At 40.9% G+C, this 19,629-nt stretch overlaps 2 protein-coding genes across 16 annotated transcripts in view; one reads left to right on the top strand and one right to left on the bottom strand.

Annotated features, from left to right (window-relative positions):
* The window catches only part of rnf157 (ring finger protein 157), a 31,147-nt gene that overhangs the window by 10,797 nt on the left and 721 nt on the right, over positions 1-19,629 (bottom strand). For 3 of the 6 annotated variants that reach the window (XM_071463397.1, XM_071463396.1, XM_071463399.1), the window contains exons 1-14: positions 13,872-14,649; positions 10,845-10,963; positions 7,743-7,831; positions 7,232-7,381; positions 5,839-5,956; positions 5,655-5,721; positions 5,523-5,566; positions 4,579-4,626; positions 4,343-4,414; positions 4,035-4,194; positions 2,747-2,859; positions 2,419-2,651; positions 1,844-1,946; positions 1,622-1,730 (exon numbers count right to left, since the gene is read on the bottom strand). In XM_071463397.1, the coding sequence (XP_071319498.1) occupies positions 1,622-1,730; positions 1,844-1,946; positions 2,419-2,651; positions 2,747-2,859; positions 4,035-4,194; positions 4,343-4,414; positions 4,579-4,626; positions 5,523-5,566; positions 5,655-5,721; positions 5,839-5,956; positions 7,232-7,381; positions 7,743-7,831; positions 10,845-10,963; positions 13,872-13,959 (1,513 nt within the window). In that variant the 5' untranslated portion in view covers positions 13,960-14,649. Of the gene's footprint in view, positions 1-1,621; positions 1,731-1,843; positions 1,947-2,418; positions 2,652-2,746; positions 2,860-4,034; positions 4,195-4,342; positions 4,415-4,578; positions 4,627-5,522; positions 5,567-5,654; positions 5,722-5,838; positions 5,957-7,231; positions 7,382-7,742; positions 7,832-10,844; positions 10,964-13,871; positions 14,651-19,629 lie in introns of those variants that run through there. The other 3 variants (XM_071463395.1, XM_071463394.1, XM_071463398.1) reach the window with 3 other exon arrangements.
* srsf2a (serine and arginine rich splicing factor 2a) lies at positions 14,847-18,669 on the top strand. Of its 10 annotated transcripts, XR_011685163.1 has the most exons (5): positions 14,848-15,526; positions 16,235-16,601; positions 16,989-17,300; positions 17,585-17,677; positions 18,201-18,669. XR_011685163.1 is itself a non-coding variant. In XM_071463410.1 (3 exons), the coding sequence occupies exons 1-2, from the start codon at positions 15,192-15,194 to the stop codon at positions 16,575-16,577; spliced, it is 699 nt and encodes a 232-aa protein (XP_071319511.1). In that variant the 5' UTR covers positions 14,847-15,191; the 3' UTR covers positions 16,578-16,601; positions 16,989-18,669. The 10 variants fall into 10 exon arrangements, 4 of the variants coding, with proteins under 4 accessions (XP_071319511.1, XP_071319513.1, XP_071319512.1 ...); XR_011685158.1 differs by having other exon boundaries at positions 14,847-15,547; positions 16,989-17,677; positions 18,201-18,257; XR_011685161.1 differs by lacking the exon at positions 18,201-18,669 and having other exon boundaries at positions 14,847-15,547; positions 16,989-17,207; positions 17,585-17,894.

The raw sequence follows: 19,629 nt of genomic DNA, 5'->3' as shown, positions 1-19,629 counted from the left end.
AGTACTGAACATTTCCTTCAATTTTGATAGCTTGGTGGGATCAAATTAAAACCCCTTTTCTCAAAAGCCCTGTCGTCTTGTTGCTGAAGGTTATTATTTTCAAACTTACATGTAATTTCTAAAGCTCTCATTGTGCCAGCCTGTTAGACAATATTTATTCCAGACCTCTGTCAGCAACACAAGACGGAGGCCTGACTACACAAGGACTGGATTTATAGAAGAGGACAAACATGTTCGAAGTTATTATTTTTATTGAGCCTTTCATTCCAGCTGAAATAACAGTTCTCTCTTCCTGTTTTGTGCTGAGGAGCCATCCGACAATTTTCCTATAAAATCTGTTCCAGTGGCACCAACATAAAATGCTGAGGTGGTACAAGTGTATGATTTATTTATGTTAAAACGATCCTCGCAGCGCCTTGAGCTCTTTCCATTTTGCTTTCTTGCTAAATTTAAGAGGCACTGAACATTAATGCTTCATCTGACAACATCTGACATTACATTAATTTAATGAAGAAAGTGAAACAAGGAGAAACATTGTGTGAGTCTCAATTTAAAGTCAGATAAAGTCTATTAATCCCATGCAGGGAATAAGAATAATAATAATAAAACAAGAATAGCTGCATACTAAGATAACCAAATATGAGAACATTGAAGCACTTTTCAGACATGGATAAAGTAACTGTGGTAGCTTCGTCTGTCTGTTACAGTGCTGGCTTTTTGATTTTCACACGTAAGTGGCTTTTATGCAAATTTATGGAAAGAGCTGCACATATTTGTGCAAAGGAATGGAAAACAGCAGTGAGTTGACAAGTTTAATAATACAACAGAAGAAGAGTGTTATTTATTCTCTCACAGGCTCCATTACTGATGTGTGAAACACATTCTGCAATTGAACCCATAATTAAAGATCAATATTAGCACATGGGACACTTGTTTCTGCTTTTCTTATAGTGAATCTCTTATTAGGAGGAAACAGTGGACAAGCATTGAAAGACAAGGCGTTGAGTAGCTCACATGCTATATGTAACGTGTTTTACTGGATTTTAATTTATTGAACTACACAGTTGGTAAAACTGTTTTTAAAGACTGATCTGATCTGAGAAGAATCACAGCAACTTGAAATTAGCTCATTTATTGTATTTACACAGATTTCAGCCAGTGTTTCCAGATTGGGGGGGGGTCATTTTAGTGCATAAAAAGGGAAGGGGTCTGAATACTTCGTGTAGCCATTGTAAAAGTGACTCGGACACTTAATCAGATATAAGCAGAATATCTAAAATTTCCATCACATTTATAATAACTATGAGCATCTATTATATTAAATAATAGGATTAAAAAGAAACTTTTAGGTCATTTTAGGTTTGGTGTGTGTGGTCATGTATTGCTATCTTTGTGAGGAGAAAGCCGACCATCATTGTGAGGACATTTCTGCATTGTGAGGGCATTTTGGCCTTCACTACTTCACAGGACTGTGTGAAGGTTAAGATTTGGTTTTAAGGTCAACATTAGGGGTGGGGGGGTAGGTGTTTAGCTGTGATGGTTAAGGTTAGTGGCGAGGAAATGCATTATGTCAGTGAGGGTCGTTCCAAGCATAGAAAGACGAACTGGAGTGTGTATGTACCTTCAGGGGAGGTGATGGTGGAGGAGAGCGGGGTTCCTGTGCAGGATGACTGGTCGATGGCTCCAGACGAGGAGAGAGTCAGGTTCTCACTGTCTGGAGTCACTCCACACTGTAAAACAATGAGAGCAGCAGTGAGAGAGGACCTGACGACACCACATCATCCTTCACACACACACACACACACACACACACACACACACACACACACACACACACACACACCTCCTGCTGGTCCACAACAAGTTTGTGGCGACAGGCCTCTGATTCACTACAAGACTTCTCATCCTCCTCTTCGGGAAGCACAGATGAATTCTGGGAAAGTGACCTGGAATAAACAACACAATGGACTAGCTTCAGAGGAAAATAACTGGAGTGGGTTTGATGTACTATTCTGTAGTAAACACTGAAATGACAGAGAAGGAGAATAACTAACAGAAAAAACATATGATCTCAGGAGGCTGAAGCTATAATGAACAGTACTGTGATTGTGCACAACTATGAATTGCAACAACACAACCAAGTGACTCAGCTGTAATTTGACTCATGAAAATATCAATCTGAGTGCACTCTGTAACCCTCTGTGAACCATTTTTTTATACTTTGAAACCCAAAGCACAAAATTGCCCTAAATGCATCTTCACTGACACATCTGACTCTGAGTGCAGTAGAAATTATTCCCTGGAGAGGAGAGATTCCTCTGATTTCACAATGCTGTCCCTGAGATATCAGCTATTCTAAACAAACATAAACTGTCACTGCTACTCTTTATCTGCCCGAGGCCGGAGAGGCAGACTCACTTTGAACCACTCTTCTTGAGTTTGAGTCCCTGACTGGAGTTGGAGTGGTCTAGAGGGGAGAGGGAGCGTGCCGGTGCCGGGTGGGGCTCGCTGCTGTATGGGGGAAGCGCTCCGGAGACGTGGCTGGGACCGGACTGGAGAGGGGCAGGTGCCACTGAGGAGGTGTTGAGGGGTCCATTCAACGCCTCCAAGAGGGAAACCACTTCGTAGCCTGGGGGGATGTGCTCCGACGCCTGCACACAAAATGAGGCCACAAGGGATGTGAGTTTCAAAAGACTGTGGGTGATCATAATTTCATATATCTGTTTTGTTGTCAGCTCTGTCTCACTGAGTGTTCCTCTGAGTCTGAGGTCTGTGAAGTGATGACGGGATTAAAGCTGGTCGGTGACAGAGGACTGAGTTTCTTCCTCATGGCTCGGATCTGCAGCAGAGCTCTGAACGCTGTAAAAACAAGATGATAATAAAACAGAGTTAACTAATACTTATATGTAATAATAAGAGCACTGTCAGTAACATTTATAAAACTGATATGGCTCAAGGACAATTAATAATATAATATAATATAATATAAAAATAGGCCAAGAGAAAATTAAAAAATAGTTTTTGAAACACTGTCAACTTTAGGGAAAGAAACATTATTATTTATTATTTGACATTTTTAAAACACAGTGGATATGTATCATTTATTTTTGAGTTTCATCAATTTTAAACACCATGGGAGATATTTATTAAACCTGTTACAAATTACCACCGGGCTGACAAATTTTGCATCACTGATGTTTGTCAATGCAGCGGAGCATTCACTAAAACTACAGATGTAAATAAAGCTGCATGTGAGGAAATATTACTTTATAATAGTCTGATGTTGTCGGCTCAATTGCTGTAAACAGATAACAAAATAATAATAATAACCTTCTTAGTACAGTATTAGTGGCTGCTTCAGTCATATTGCATTGGACAGGATCTGCTGTGAAACATTTAACTGGAAAAATAAGCAGGGGGCAACTGTAGGAAGGTAAAAAAGAAAAAAATAAAGTAAGTAAAGTAACCTTATGATGTATATTGTATATTGTATTTGTTCATCTCCCTCACTCACTGTTCCTGTCTCTCTCCCTCTGTTTGTGTCCATTAAAACAATGCTGATTTTACACCTGCTTTTTCCAGACGTTAAATTTAAAACCGTGTTTCCTCTGCTGCAGTGGTCAGTCAGTGGTGATAAATCAGTTGGCCTCTTCTTGTAAATTTCCATTACCACTTCCCATATTTTGTGCCTCGGTGCAGGCATGCCTTAAAATACATATTGAATGAATGCAAACTATCAGTGTGGCTCTGGACAAATGTAATTAAACTGTTACATGCCTAAAAAAGGGGGTTCACATTCTTAGCAATGGAAATTTCTGCCTCTCAAGAACTAACAACACTGTTAAATCCTCCCTTTTAAATTAACCCTGAAGAATTTTAAAGAAGGTTTTTAATCAATGATACAAACCTGAGTCTTCTACTTTTTCTCTTATAATGAATTAGGCATTTTTGAACAAAGCATTTAAGTTTTTTTTTCCTCATGAGTGAAAAACATTTCTCATACCGCTGGCATCTCATTTTGAGGAGAAACTCACGCAGTCTGCAGATGGGGCAGCAGTTGGCCTGGTAGCGCAGCGTGTCTGCGCAGGCGTTGCAGAGACACAGGTGTCTGCAGGGCAGGATGAGTGTGTCTCGCACATCCGACAAACACACCACGCATTCTGCACTGTTATCACTGATCTCATCATCAGCAACCTGGAGACAAAAAAAAAAAAAAAATGAAACGTTAGGAAGAAAGAGAATTTTTATGTCACTGAGATTTATCTCACTACACAGTCGGGTCACTTCTGATGCACTCTAAGAGAAGCAGACAGAAAAATCTCTCCTGTCGTCTGATACTTACCTTTGATTCTTGGCTGTTGTATTTGTTCTCAATCCCATAGATCTCCTGCAGCAGGTAACTCACTCCATCCACCTGGGAATAGGAACATGTTGAAGAATAAAGGCAGCAGGTCTCATGGGTGAAACTATGTTCACAATAAAGCCTTGGTGTAATTTTGTCTTTCAAAAGCAGAAAAAAAATGTCACACAAAAGGAGGAAGGAAGGAAAGAGAGAAGGAAGGCGCATTGTGCATTTACCACTTGTTTCTGCTTCAGCGGCTTCACACAGTAGCTCCCGTCCATGTGCTGCCAAAGAAAGAAACAGTACAAATGTCATTTACCTACACGCACTGCAGTTCGTCTCTGTAGTTTAACATTTTTTGATTATTAATCAGAGTCAGGTTAGCCTAGAAACATAAGCTGTTACCAATAGGTTAAGCACAGCAGGATGCAACCAAAATTATTTTCATTATCGGTTAATCTGATTTTTTTTTCCTGGTTCATTGAATAATTAAAAACAGAGTGAGAGATCTCTTCAGTTTGCTTATTTTGTCCTATCAACTGTCCAAGACCTAATGATATTCAATTTATTGTCATATAGGATTAATAAAAGGAGCAAATCCTCTTAATGGAGAAGCTGCAGCCAGAGACTGCATTATCAAAAGTTGCTGATTAATTTTCTGTTAACTGATTCATTGCAGTTCTAAAGTAGAGTGATAGACAGAACTACAGTAACATTTTCATATAGGATTATACTAATCACTTTGGTTATTTTAATATCAGTTCAAATAAAATCTTTATTTATCTTAAATGTTTTATTTTCGTGGTTGAAAGGGCTAAAATGTAAATCAATTATCAGAGGTATTTCAGCCTCAGTAAGTGTTTCTCGGTTGTTTTTTTATTAATATTTTTCCTAAAAGAAATATCTCTTAAAAGCAGCAGTAGTCATCCTCACAGAATCCCCATATCTTAGTATATAATCAGTACATGTGATCACTGACCTGATGATTCAAAACACTGAATTATTTCATCACCACGCAGAAGAACAAGCCTTTACACTGTTTACTCAGTTATTCATAATCCAAAGATATTAAATTTACTGTGATATAAAACTAAGAAAAGCTGAAAATACCCAGATTTCTCTATGTGAGCGTCGGCATGACAGCAAATTACTGCCACAGTTTCGAGCGCGTCTGTCTTACCTTTTCAAATGTAGCCAGCAGAATGTGAGAGTGTCCTAAATGTTCTGCAGAGAATAAAGACAGTGGACATTAAAATTCTGCAGCTCTACTTTCACATCTGACCATCAGTGTGTTAAACACACAGAGACGCACCTTCTCCCTCGTCTACAACCGCCTGCACCACCATGGGGAAAATCTCCTTGTCCATATCAAACAGCAGCTGAGGAGAGAACGGAGAGGGGGGAGATTAACATAGCAGATGCAGTACAACTGCTTTTACAGCGCAGCCTCACACAGGCTTGTGCTTCAGGATTCAGCCCACAGACAGATGGCCTACCTCTTCGTCGGCCCATTCGCTGAGGTTGACGGTGTGTGAGGGCAGACAGAACTGCTGGCAAACTCCCCTCTTGAAGTGCACCGTCTCAGACTGCAGAGAGCTGTCCTGGGGCAAGTAACTGCGGGAGACACACACACAGAGTCCATAAATGCACTCAACCGCACAAAATACGCGATGTGGGCGAACGATAGATCAGCCAGCTTATCTGTGTCATGGACAGCTCTTCATGCAAGACGCTCGATGCACAATATATATGATGTGCCATGTTAGCATGACTCCTGAGTGTGTGCATGAATGTCGAACTCTCTTTTTCTGATTTCCTGATGGATGCAACAACTTCACTTTTTCTCTCCAGATATTGATACTCACTATATCCACTGATATGATCTGAACCCACTCTCTTTTTCCCCAAATTTAAAATGTGTATACACCACTGTGCAGAACTCATAGGGATCATTTTATGTAAGGTAACATGACGCCATGATTTGCCTTTGCATTAAAAGCTGAGTCATCTTCCTGCTGTAACTGATGGCATAAACATGCAATTGTACAGCGACGGTGAAGAGACTATATTTAATGTGAATCAATTATGTCTGGCTGATACCAAAGCAGCTTTAAAAGGTACTCCACCTATTAAGCACTGCACAATAGACAGTATCAGAATCGATGCAGCAGAATGAGACACGTCGTCTTTTTTATTCCACACATCCTTCTTCTTTGTAAAAACCTGGCGCCTACATTGCCCTGCAACTTGACTAGCAACAGTTCCATCAGACAATCTGGTGTGTTGTGATAGAAGAGGCTAATACAGCCTAGGGGCCTTAAACAGAGACGAGGAGCCGTCTACAGAGGTCTAATAACCTCACTTCTTTCTACTCTATATTCCCAGATTTTCTTCACTTTCAAACTTGTAGTCTACGACCAACAGATGTAGCACAGCTCCCTCAGGAACCACAAGTGGCTTTGTAACTAAATTTTTTTCACATATACAGGAGACATGCAAACAGACTTTAATGTGCAAAATTGGTGGAGTTTCCCTTTAATATATCAAGCCATCTAAACAGTGCGACAGAATCTTACACAGAAGCTTTGGAGGATGCAGCCGCTGTAGACAAATTGCAGGAGGAAATTTTTTTTTTTTAAAACACTGTGCAAAAACAAATTTGACACATTTTCAACATTTAAGTTGAAAGAATTTGTGCTCATCTCAAGTGACTGCAGCCTCTTGATTGCAGACCTTTTAGTAAATCAGCACTGTGATTTAAAGACGTCTGAGTCTATACAACATTCACAGAGTCAAAACAGGCGAAATCTACTGACTGAAACTAGGGATGTTAATTTTCTCCAATATTTTAACATCCAATGTTATTTGTCCATGTTAAAACACACTCACACTGGCACTCCGTTGTGAAACTCCTCTATGGCCTGATAGTAGATGGTGATGGCCACCTGTGTGTCAGCATCAAAAGTGAACTCTACGTTGTAGCAGGCCCTGTTCTTCCCCGCCGCCTCATCACCCGGCAGCTTCAGGTCCTCACTGCACCTAGGGGAGAGAAGGAGCCGGACGGGGGAGAAAAGGGGGAGGGAGAAGGTTATGTAACCATCATATTTAAAGTTAAATAAAGTTAACAATTATTTTATTTTGAATCAGTTTTCATATTTCTTAAATTCAGATATAGGATGATTTTTTTTTTAGCTTTAATTGTTCAACTGGATGTCAAATCTAACACTTAATTATGTCTGAAAAAAATTAAAGATCAAATTACAAGAAAAAATATGTATCATTCAACACTATCCCTTCAATCAGTGGCCTGCTCCCTAAATATAGCTCAGTTGGCATAAAATTAGACAACAGTGGTGTAATGAAGGGTTTCGTATGTGTTTCAGTGGATAGAGGTGCATACCGTACGAGCCGCAGTGTGTCCTTACGAATGTTTATAAGGCTTCGTAACGTCTTTACTGGTTCCTGAGGTGGAGGGGCTGCGTACGGGAACTGAAAACAAAAACAAAAAAAAAAGGAAACAACAAATTGTAGATGTAAAGTACAAGTTAGGAGACTGAAGCGTAGTAGTGTTCAGCTTTCCTCAACTGCCCTGACATTCCTCTCTTTACCGCAGGGAACTCAGGGTTACACGATGACCGCGGCTGCTCCAAGTTTAACCTTAACACAAAAGTCTCGTCAGCACCACCGAGATCCGAGCTGACAAGTGCTGAGCCGGAGCGAAAAAATCTGCTCGGACTGTGTCTTTCCAGGGACAAGGCTGACACTTCAGACACTGTTTGGCACATTTCTGCACACATAGGACCACAGAAGTGTAGAGCAGCTCAGGGGACAGAGACTGTCTTCATTTCAAGCCGGTGAAGAGGACCAGATGGGTGAGGTTTGCCCATGGGTGTATTATTAGAACTTATAATACATCCATGGGTTTGCTGCATCAGGAAAATTTTGATAACATCAAGTCACAAATAAGGATGATAAATAGCTTCTATGAGTGGATAAACTTTCTGCTTTTTCACTGATCAACAACACCTTTAGCAATAAAAACCTACATAAAAAAAAAAAAAAAAAATCACACAATCTTGAAACTTGACCCAATTTGGGTTTCACGTCTCTGCGCTCTTTTGTTGTGTGTTTGAAGGCAGAAGTCGCTGACTGAGCGTAAAGTAAGAGCCGAGGTGGTTTGAGGATCTCTGGAGGAGAAACATTCAGGATGTGGTCAGATACCTCCACACTACAACCCCTCATCTGTGTGTGGGGATAAGGGTGTTTGTGTGGCTCTGAATGGCACCATATTCAGTGCTGTTACACATCTGGGCTCAGCAGGAGTCACGCCTGTAAACCACACAAACAAACACACACATGGAGTAACAGATGCTGAAAAGAGCCATTCACTGGAAACTCACAGGCAACACTGTAGGTCTTATATTAGAGATGGGTCTGTGTTTCTTCACTCATGCTCAAAGTAAAATAAAAAGGTTACGTTTTCCTTTTCAAACACAGGTGAGTATTTTACTAAAAAATTACAAGCCTCATTGTAATAGTCATTAATTTTACAGACAGACTAACTAGAGCAGCCGTTTTCTGGGAATATTCAAGGAGAGTTTACTGCTAGGCCAGAATCTCTGTGAGGCCGTACTAGATACAGTGGTAGTCTAAATGTTAGCATCCCATCTTTAGCCAAATGCTTAACATAACATTCTTACAGTGACAATGCTAACTGTACTGAACTAAGTATGAACAATTAACACACTTAACCTCTTCAAACTGATGGGAATCAGTTAAACTGTGACTTTTGTGTGTCACAGCAGCCATGGGAGCAGCACCTCAATTTTCTTTGTGGAGCAAAGTAAAAGATCAAATTACAAGAAAAAACATGTATGATTCAACACTACCCCTTCAATCAGCTGTTGTGGCCTGCTCCCTAAATATAGCTCAGTTGGCATAAAATTATACAACAGTGGTGTAATGAGGGGTTACGTATGTGTTTCGGTGTTAATTGTGCATTAACATTAACAGCATGCTCAAAAAAACATCTGTATTTAGTACCTAAATTGTCTGGTTTAACTATGTTGAATTTAGTCAACTTTCCGGTGTGAACACTGGAAATACAAAAAAAACCTGTAGTGTGGACTTGGGACGTGGGTACAGCCAGGGCTGAGAGGAATGTCATCAGTTTTGGACCTGATGATGGCTCCAGTCAGGGGAACACTAAGTTATTACCCTGATATGGGCATAAATGTCTGCACCAAATTTCATGACAGTCCATCTGATAGCTGTGAAGATATTTCACTGAAAACCAAAACTGCTAACCTCATGGTGGTGCTACAGGAAAAGTCAGCAGGATTCATCCTCTCAGGATGCTCAAAATTTAGTACAGTTGAATAGATGAGATATTTCAGTATGAACCAACTGACAAACCAACATGTCCATTTTTAGAAGCCAAATCCATTCTGGATACTCCTGTGCTTCGGACAGGAGTTTCTGAAAATCCCTAAACATAGCCCCATCCATTATCATATTTGTATAGTGGTGCAGGAGACCGAGAACACAACAACTGTGGTCGGGTTTATGATTCCACAGCACCATCTGCTCAGAAACCACCACACATTATATAATGCTGGTAAAGCTTCAGACACACATCCAAGAAAAAAAAAACACCATCACCAGCTGAATTCTGTGCCCATGGGAGGATTATAAACACCCACATAATCGGGAGAAAAACTGCACTCCTAATTTTAGCCCCGGTCTAGACAGAAACAGCAGTGCGACTGAGATTAGTACACAGAGAGATGGAGCCGAGTCTCTCCATATCAGCCTCACTTAGTCAAACACTCTAACTCCCTCCAAGCCTTTCGGCCCGTGTCAAATTCTCTCTTTCCTCCCCGGACGTGAGCTCTTTTTTAGATCTGCAGGAATCATTAGTTTGACCTTCAGGTTCATGATGAGGTTGAAGGAACCCTCCGGAGGAACTGTCCCTTATCAGCGTTTCTCCACGGGGAGCCGGCAGACTGTCATTTTACTTTTAATTAGCTTGACAGGATGAGACGTTGAAATAAATTTTCAATCAGTGACAGTGTGAAAGCCTGTTAATTGCCGCTGCAGGAGTCGCAGCTGCAGAGACAGAAACGAGTAGTTTATTAATCAATTAGCTGGTCTTTGCTGCTTTTCTCTGTTTTCCATCATTGTAAAGTTAGTGTCTTTGAATTTAAACTAAATTAGAAACTAAACACATACTCAGAAAAATTAACTAAATAATCAATAATGAAATAATTGCCAGTTCTGTGCTGAGATACTTTCTTAATTTTTATTAACTTTTATAGTCTTGATTATTGACCTTGGAAACAACAAATAACAAAATTTCAGTTGCAACTTTCAAGCCAACATGAGCAAGCATTTTCTTGCCAACAGGGCAAACTCCATCTGTTGAGGAAGATCATGTGACGTGCTCGAAAGCTCCAGAACCATTACCAGGCTAACCTTGTGGTGAGTGTGCGGGAATACCTACCGCTACAGGTCTGGTCCCCAGGAAGTTAAGGTCTGTATTTTCGCCGAACAGGTAACCCTCCGGATGGGTGGAGTCAAACTTCTCTCCCCCCATGATGAAATGGCTGGCAAAGTAACTCCCTGCACACAGAGAGACTCACTTTTATACACAAGAAACTGAGTTCACATATTAATAGAAAGGAAAAAGAGCTCAATCAAGAACATAGTGTAGCAGCTGTGAATAATTTGGTGCATTTCAACTTGCTTTCAAATTCCTTTATAGAGATGTTATTCTTTTATTCTGACTTAAAATCTTATTCATAGAGTGTTAAATCAAGAAAGACTATATTTACAAACTGAAACCTGCATGTTTTGCACAATGCAAGAAACATCAGTCTCATTACATTTCAAGACTTGTTTTTATCATATTTTATATTACATTATAGTACAGAAAATGTTTGAAACAGACCCTTCGAATCTCTGCCCTCATCTCCAGCTACTGCAACCACAGAGCAAAAATGGGGCAATTCAGTTTAATAATTCTTTCTTTACTAACAGACAAAAACTCTGGTTAAAACTGAGATTTCTTTTTTGCATTTCTGCAGTCATTCTATTTCCAGTTTCAAAGCCTGCACATCTGGCACTTCACTGGCATGAAACATTAACATTTCTGATTAATATTTGAACCGTTTAGCTGGCACCGTTTGCCACAGATACCTCCTGTCGCCACTGAAACAGCCAAATAATCTCAAACTCTCAAGCTTGATCTGAAACGCCAAGAACAACAACTAGTGAGCTTTGCAGGCATTTATCATCTCATGAACAAGTACAGATGGCAAGTAAGACTAAAAATGATGGGAAAAGGTAGAGCTGCTTTTTTCAAGATGACAAACGAAGCCCTGAAAAGAACTGGTGAAGGTAAACTGCAGCTTCTCCACCTGTTTACCAAGAGTTTGGGTTCATGACAACAAGACTAAATAGACGTTCTGCCCTTTAATCACAGGGTGGGCTAATATCATAAGACTGTAATAGTGGTTTTGAGTCTTTAAATACATGCTGGACAGTCAAAGTCATGTTTCTGCTGGGAGGGCATTTAGTCTGGCATCGCTGAGCTGAATCAGACTCTGTTTTCCTTCACACTTATTAATACTGGAGGGAATGAGTGGGTTTGGATGCTCTGACCTTAAAGCTCCATAACATGACAAATCATGAACTAAAAAAAGCTCCAATGACGATGCACTCTCTCTCTTCATTACCTTATTATTATTTACAGCAGGTGGGAGAGGCGAGCTGGGTCGAGGCTTTGTCACCAGATCCCACAGACAGGAACTGGGGCTGACAGATCGGTTTCACCAGCAGCCATCGCCACCGCCTTCCTCCCCTCCCAACACCACCACCACTCTCTCAGGCTGCAACCAGAACTGCTACATCACAAATTTCAAAAATCCTGTGACTAATTCCCCTGAACTGTGGCGACAGGAGGGCTAATGGCAGCCACAAGTCAACATTTTTCTTCCACTCCATTCTCTATATAATATCACTATAAAGCTAAAGCATCATTGCGTTATTGGTATATAGCCTAACAGATCACGTCTGAGTACAATAAACACTGCCTTTATTTCCCGATTCCATTTCAGATCTCATTTTGTGAGAGATTTTAATTTACTTTATGTCTTTGTTTATGATAGAAAAGCAATAACATTATATCTTCACAATACGATTTTGACAATAATATTGGATTAGTGCCAAAGCCCAATAGGGATCTGAATGCAGTACTGTAATCACAAAATGTCACACAGACGTACAATAAAAAGACAAATTCAAAGCACATATATGTCAATTCAGAGTCTAAAGAATAGTCCATGACCTGACCGTGTAGCCAAACTCCATAAATAACAGGACTAGCTACTGTTTGAAATGTTCTGATACAGGTTCCATCGCTGTACCTGATTTTTACCAACAATATAAAAACAAAAACCGTTATTTAATCTTAATCCGGTATGTATGTTGTCTTAAAGCAAACATCAGTACTCAGAATCTGACTAAGTTGTTGATTGAAGTAGTCAATCAACAGAAAAAGAGTTGTGATTCTCACTGTCACAAAAGTCACAGATTCAAGCCTCTGCTTTGGTGCTAAATGTGAATTTATGCTGGTTTATACAATGTTCTACTATAATATGCTGAATATCTTTGGGTTTTGGACTGCTGGTTGGACAAAACAAACAATCTGACACTGTCACATCGGGCTCTGGGAAATTGTGGTGGGCATTTTTCACTGTTTTGACATTTTATATTGAAAAACTAATCTTCAAATTAAAAGATAGTTATATTAATCATTGTTTGCAGACATATTTTAAATTTAAAAACCTCATTTACTCTGAACACACATATTACTGTCATGGATATAGCATCTCTACTGCTGATAGTGATTGGTCTTTTTATTTGTATCCTCTTGGGATCCATCATCACTTATTTATTTTACAGACAGACTGTGGAAGTCATGAAGCTCTCAAGCCAAGTCCAGCTCCCTACTAATAGATGCTCATAAATGCACCAAGTTAAGACCTGATCCCAGTTCAACAAACAGATGAGCAGATTATATTTGTAATGTAAATGATTACCATTAGAAATATGTGTCTATTTAGTGAGATTCATCATACATAGGTAAATAGTCCCTATGTGTATCCTTCCATGGACATTACAACAATGCTGCAGTGTCAGAAACAAATTAGAATACGTGATAAAATGCAGTAAATTAAAATTAAGTGAAGGCAAAGTTCAATGTGAATATGCTAAGAAAAAAAATCAGTTCAGTGGAGGATCAGAAAAAATCAGGTCTGGATCATCCCTCTCTCCACAGGTAGCTACTCCAGGTTAAAGGCCGAAATGCCCTGTAGGCCTGTCAGCAACCGGGGAATGGTGATGATGCCCGGGATTAATTTCCCTTTGCCCCCATGCGTTTAAGGCACAAAATAAATCATCTGCAGTAAACTGTAGAGCATGGAGCAGATACCCAGCCCCCAGTCTGACCTGTTGTTCGGTGACTTACCGGATTTCGGTGGATAACGGTACACCGAATTGGACGGGATGTCCACTTCTTCCACGCCTATGTTCTGTCTGCTGGTTAAAGCTCCCATTTCCAGTCAAATAGAGACCCCACGGGTTAACGGGCATAACACTTCAGGCTCGCTTTGTTCGCGGCGTCTCCTTACTCCCTACCATTTAATCCAGTTCGTGCTGCCCTGTCCATTTCTGTCGGGTCCAAGCCCCCGCCGTGAATGTGACCGTCCCGGGGATTAGTTGTTGTTCCCCGGCTGCTTACCTCTCTCCCCCCCCTCCCTCCCTCCCTCTCCGCCCCGGTCAACGGCTCCTTTTTGAGGCAGAAAACAGCCGTTAACGGCGGCGAGGCGCTCTCATGATGCGCCGCAACCCCAAAATCGACCGAAGCCAAATCTCCGTGCCTGTCTGTCTGTCTGGCTTTACTTTTTTTAATTTTTTTTTTTTACTTTTTTATACAAAACTGCGATGTGGTCGTCGACATCTCCCGGCCCCGCTGGATGTTGTGACCGTATTCCCGGCGCTGTCTCTGCTGGATCCTGTCACAGAGGTCTGTGGCTCCCCATGACGTCAGACAGGCACAAATCCGGACCGTGCTTTTTGCGCAGTCCCCCTCTCTCTCTGTCTCTCTCTATGTCTCTCTCTATGTCTCTCTCCCTCTCTCTCGCTCTCTCTCCCCAGCAGCCGACCAACCCGCTGACTGCAGTGCAGAGGACGCCTCCGTGGAAGACGCCACCACGCCGAAAAATGATTAAATCCTCTAAATATGAGAAAACGTCTGTAAAAACGGAACAATTTAGCGTAACACCGAGACTATGATTTAAAAAAAAAAAAAAAGGAGCTAACTGAAGCTTTTTTTCAGAAATAAAAAAAAATAATAAAATAAAATAAAAAAATAAATGTAGTCTGTTGACGAGAAAATCAATCGTTAACCTGTGTCATATATAGCGGGATGTTTTAATGAAAATAAATGTAAAAAAATAAAAAATAAAGTAGAGTAACGGTGCTGTTATACCGCCTCCCCGGCGACAGGGGGCAGAGTCACGGTTCTGTGACGGAAGGCGAGCCAATTGGAGGCGGCCAACAAGAGCGCAAAGAACGGGGAGGAGGAAGCTTTATTGCCGCCATTTCACGTAAAAGCAGCGCGGCAGGGTCGACGTCCTGGGCTAAACAATCGCAAAAAAAATCAGACAGAATTTGAATTATATACACCAACTGGAGACCCGTGAAGCAAAAACAACCGTTTTAGGAAACGGTAGTGCTAAATAGTCATCTCTTAACTAGCCCGCTCTGCCGCTGGGAGAAGGGGAAAATGAGCTACGGAAGGCCGCCGCCAGACGTTGAGGGGATGACCTCCCTCAAAGTGGACAACCTGACTTACCGAACTTCGCCGGAGACCCTGCGGCGAGTTTTCGAGAAGTATGGCCGCGTAGGGGATGTGTATATCCCCCGGGATAGGTACACTAAAGAGAGCCGCGGCTTCGCCTTCGTGCGGTTCCTCGACAAGCGCGACGCCGAGGACGCCATGGATGCTATGGACGGCGCTCTGCTCGACGGGCGGGAGCTTCGGGTCCAGATGGCCCGCTACGGACGACCACCGGACTCCATGTACAGAGGGAGAGGCGCGGCGCCACGCAGATACGGAGGGTATGGGCGGAGAAGCAGGAGGTATTATTGGGTTCTTTAGCTTTGGCTAAGGAATGACCGTGTTTTAAAGCAAAGGAGGAGCACATGGTCCGATAAACGAAACTAGTTTGGAGACGTTTCCTGCTCGTTTCCTCTGTAACTGTGTGTAAACCTTTAACATTTCTCATAACACTTGTAGGTAAATGGTACAAATATTAATCATAGTCTGGTTAGTTTTAATTTGCATAGGTTTATACAGTGAACTAGGACTTTTAAGTTTTCGTTATCAGTTAATCTTAAGACCGCGTTCTTGATCAATCGTAAAGTGATTGGTTTATGGAAGATCAATGTCCACAAGTTTCCAAAGTAATAGGTGAAAGTCTTCTAATATTTTTTGTCTAATACACAAAGACATAAGATTAATACAGTCAAAACATTCACTAGATATGAAATAGTTAATTGGTGGAAAAAATAATATTGATAATTTATTAGTCCTGTCAGTCATTGAGGCTAAAGTAGAGAAATGATTCCAGCCTCTCACATGAGGATTCTCTGCCTTTTCTGTCACATATCATTGTAAACTAAATGTTTTTAAGGATTTTGGCTCCTGGTCAAATGTAACATGATATTTGAGGATAGCCACGTGTACTCTGAAGCTGGTTCCATTTGGTTTTCAGTTTTCCGTTTGCTCTTGCTGTATTATTGAAATATTTCTCTGTCTAACCACAGCCGTTCAGCCAGCCCCCGCCGCCGCAGACGTAGCCGCAGCCGCTCTAGGAGCAGAAGCCGTTCCCGATCCAGGAGCCGCCACCACTACAGCCGCTCCAGGTCCCGTTCCTACTCCAGATCTAGGTCAAGGTCCAGGTCCAGGTCCAAGTCTAAATCCAAGTCCAAGTCCAAATCCAGAACCCCCAGACGCAGCAAGTCAAAGTCTCCTTCCAGGTCTCGCTCCCGCTCCAGATCGAAGTCAAGAAGTCGAACACCGCCTTCCAACAGAGGGTCAAAATCCAGGTCCAGGTCCAAATCCAAGAGTAGACCTAAATCACCAGAGGACAACGGAGCTGAGTCTTAACCCAAACTTGGACACAATATGACGGTATTCAGGGGAAATGGTGGATTAATTATATTACTTGTTATACTGAGATAGTAGTCACCACTGTGGTATTCTGCAGTCTTGATGCTACATTACAACAATTTGCAAACAAGCAACCAGGTCTGCAGAATCCTGAATGTTTTTAGAAACTAGATTGGGACTGATGTAGACAGGCCGAGTGCTGTGTGTGCTTTACTTTGCTTGTATGTTCAGCAAAGCTAAAACACACACAGGCACTCACAGGGAGATTTGGCTTAATGTGATCTGCCATAACATATTTCAAAGCAAAGTGGGGTGATGTGAGTTTGTATGGGAGGGAGGGCGGGGTGGTTGGGACGTGGGGTGCTTCACTCAAAACGTTCACCTAAATGTGGAATTCTTTCCTCCAAGCTGCGGAGTCCTGTTTGCAAAGAGAGGAGGAGGAGGAGGAGATGGGGGTGTGGCAGTGTGAGAGCAGTTAGTGTGTGACCCGCCCATGTGACCTGCCTGTTGCTGAGAGCGATGGCAGTTGCTAAGGAGCAGGTCACCAAGGCAACGGTGGTTGCTATGGAGCAGGTCGTCATGGCGGTGGTTCGGGCTGTCAGTTGGTGTATGAGGTGGTGTGGTGAGGTACGTTCACGGGGATCACAGGCAGATGCACTGAGCACTGTTCCCACCCGTGCCTGTGGTGTCCTCCGCCTCACAAAGGGAACGGACCCCGAGGTTTGTTTTTCAAATATGCCCGAGTGTAAGAGTCTTTTTAGAGCTAGTTTTTGAGAGTGTGGGACCAAGAAAGGTGTGTAAACAAATGTGAAAAATAACTGAAATATTAGGTATATTTAAAAAAAAAAAAAGATGAATGCACCAAAAAAAAAAAGTTTGATAAATGTTAGTGTCAGGAGGGACAAGATCAGACCAGTACTGTTTGAATATCAGGTCAGCTGCAGGAGTTAACATGGCCTTTTTGCTTTTGCTCTTGTCAACTGTGTCTTTGTTTTTCCTTTCAGATCTCAGATGATTGAGTCTTTGCTGAGGACATCAGGAAGAGTCTCACATGGAGCAAGTGGACTCCACTATTACCACTGAATGCAGACTGAAAGGTTATTGGAGCTTGGTCTAAAATGTTTTTAAAGTTTAATTTGACTTAATTTGCCTAAACAAATTCTGTAACTTTGTCATCATTGTAAAGTTGAGCACATTCAAAGGGATTTGTAAGGTGTTTTTTTTCCCCAATCTAAATTGGGTTGTTTTTTTGTTTTTGTTTTTTTAAATTTTGATTGAATTTGTACTTGTCAATAAATTCTTTTTTGACCTTAAGTATTTTTCTTTTAATGAAACCCATGGTTTAACACACTTTCCAGGTGGATATGGGAGAGTTTTATTTGCAGTTGATGTAGAAAAGGGTCATGTTGAATATTTCAGTCATACCACTCGTATTGGGGGAAAATGGCTTACTGTACAGTGACATAAAAGCAAAACAAGAATATCGCAGTGCCACTTAATTTGTGATTTGCTAATCCGGCAGCATAGCATTTTCTTTTCTGTCACATCTTTTTTTCTGTCTGGTTAAAGTTGCTTTCCTATGACTCTAACCCTCTTTCTTGTGTATCTTTTGTGCACTAGGCGCAGTTGTGTAGCAGTTGAGTAATGCTGGTTAGCTGTTAAGATGCGGTGCAGTGCGGTGGTGACATGGTGTGGCGTGTTGCGGTGCTGAGCGCCCGGTGCTGTTCCGGGGCTCGACCCTCCGCTGCTGTTTGCCGGTTTGTAAGCTCACAGGTGTGGCAGATCATCCATCCTCTCCTGTCTTGTGATCTCTCCTTCCCTCCATGTGCTGTACAGATTCTCTTCTTCCTTTTCTCTTTATTCTCCCTCTCTTCCTTCTCCCCCCTCTGTGGTTTATCCACTGTTGAAAACTGGCCTTGCTCGCTTTTTTTTTTTGAAATTGGGTCCAGTGGGACTCCTAGTGAAGGGTTTAAAGGGCGGTTCTGACTGCTCAATGACTCATTTTTGTGTATTGCATTCCTCTGTGAACCTCTCAAATGTCTTGTTATTGCTTCAGGTGAATGCTAATAAACATTTTTGTGGTAAATAAGTTGCCGATGTGAATTCTGTCGTGTCTGTCTTATCCATCTTTACATTGATGCATTTTATATAAATCAATGTATTTGCCATATAATATTTAATTTAACCTCAACTCTTAAGCAGTTCAGTCAGAATACATTTGTCACCTGTATAAATTGTATGGTCACCTGTTATGTGTAGCCTGAATTAAAACACTTTGAGGACTTATAGGTATATGCCTATAAGTTTAGGTAGTTTAGGGGCAAATTTCATAACATGTTGATCTTTCAGGTGAAAAGTAAATACAACACAACAGACATTTAAACTGAGCCTTTCTTCAAATTTTAACAGTAAAGTTTGGGTACCCTACTAAGTCAAAACTTGGTAACCCCAACCTTTGCATACAACTGGTTTTGGTTTTTCCTGTGTCATTTGTAAATTGCAATATTGATATATGTTTACAGGAAGATCAGTTGAGGAAACATTTATATAACTAGTCAGAAATGTCATAATTTGGTTAATCCAGTTCATCTAATTGATGCCAAAATTGTGTTCCTCCTGTATTACTATAAAGCACGCAATGTAAGACAGTCTGTATTGATTCAAAGTAAAATTATAGATAGAAAATTTGATGGTTAATCATTTTTTGGTATCTCAGTATAAATTCTTATATCGCCCAAATTAACACCCAACAGCACCATCTGTCTGCACTTTGTATATTTGTCACCTGCAAGTACAAATTGAAAAATGTAGGAATATGTGTGTAGTACACTACAAACTTTGTTTATTTTGGTTAAAATTTAAATAGACTTTTTGCTTTAAACAAGCAAAAAAAAAAAAAATAATAATCCAAAAATATATTCAGATCCTGTATTTTTCAGTGATAAAAAAGGAGTAAATGTAATTGTATCTATCTGACATAAGGTTCCAGTTTAGTCAAATTTGCAAAACATTAAATACATTATAACATTAAATAATTTATATTTGTTAT

The sequence above is a fragment of the Trachinotus anak genome, unplaced genomic scaffold (assembly GCF_046630095.1).
Source record: "Trachinotus anak isolate AG129_WGS33_773 ecotype Australia unplaced genomic scaffold, CSIRO_AGI_Tana_v1 ptg000025l, whole genome shotgun sequence".
Classification (NCBI taxonomy): Eukaryota; Metazoa; Chordata; class Actinopteri; order Carangiformes; family Carangidae; genus Trachinotus; species Trachinotus anak.
Note: the sequence above shows the minus strand (reverse complement) of the source record. Positions and strands in the feature narration are given on the sequence as shown.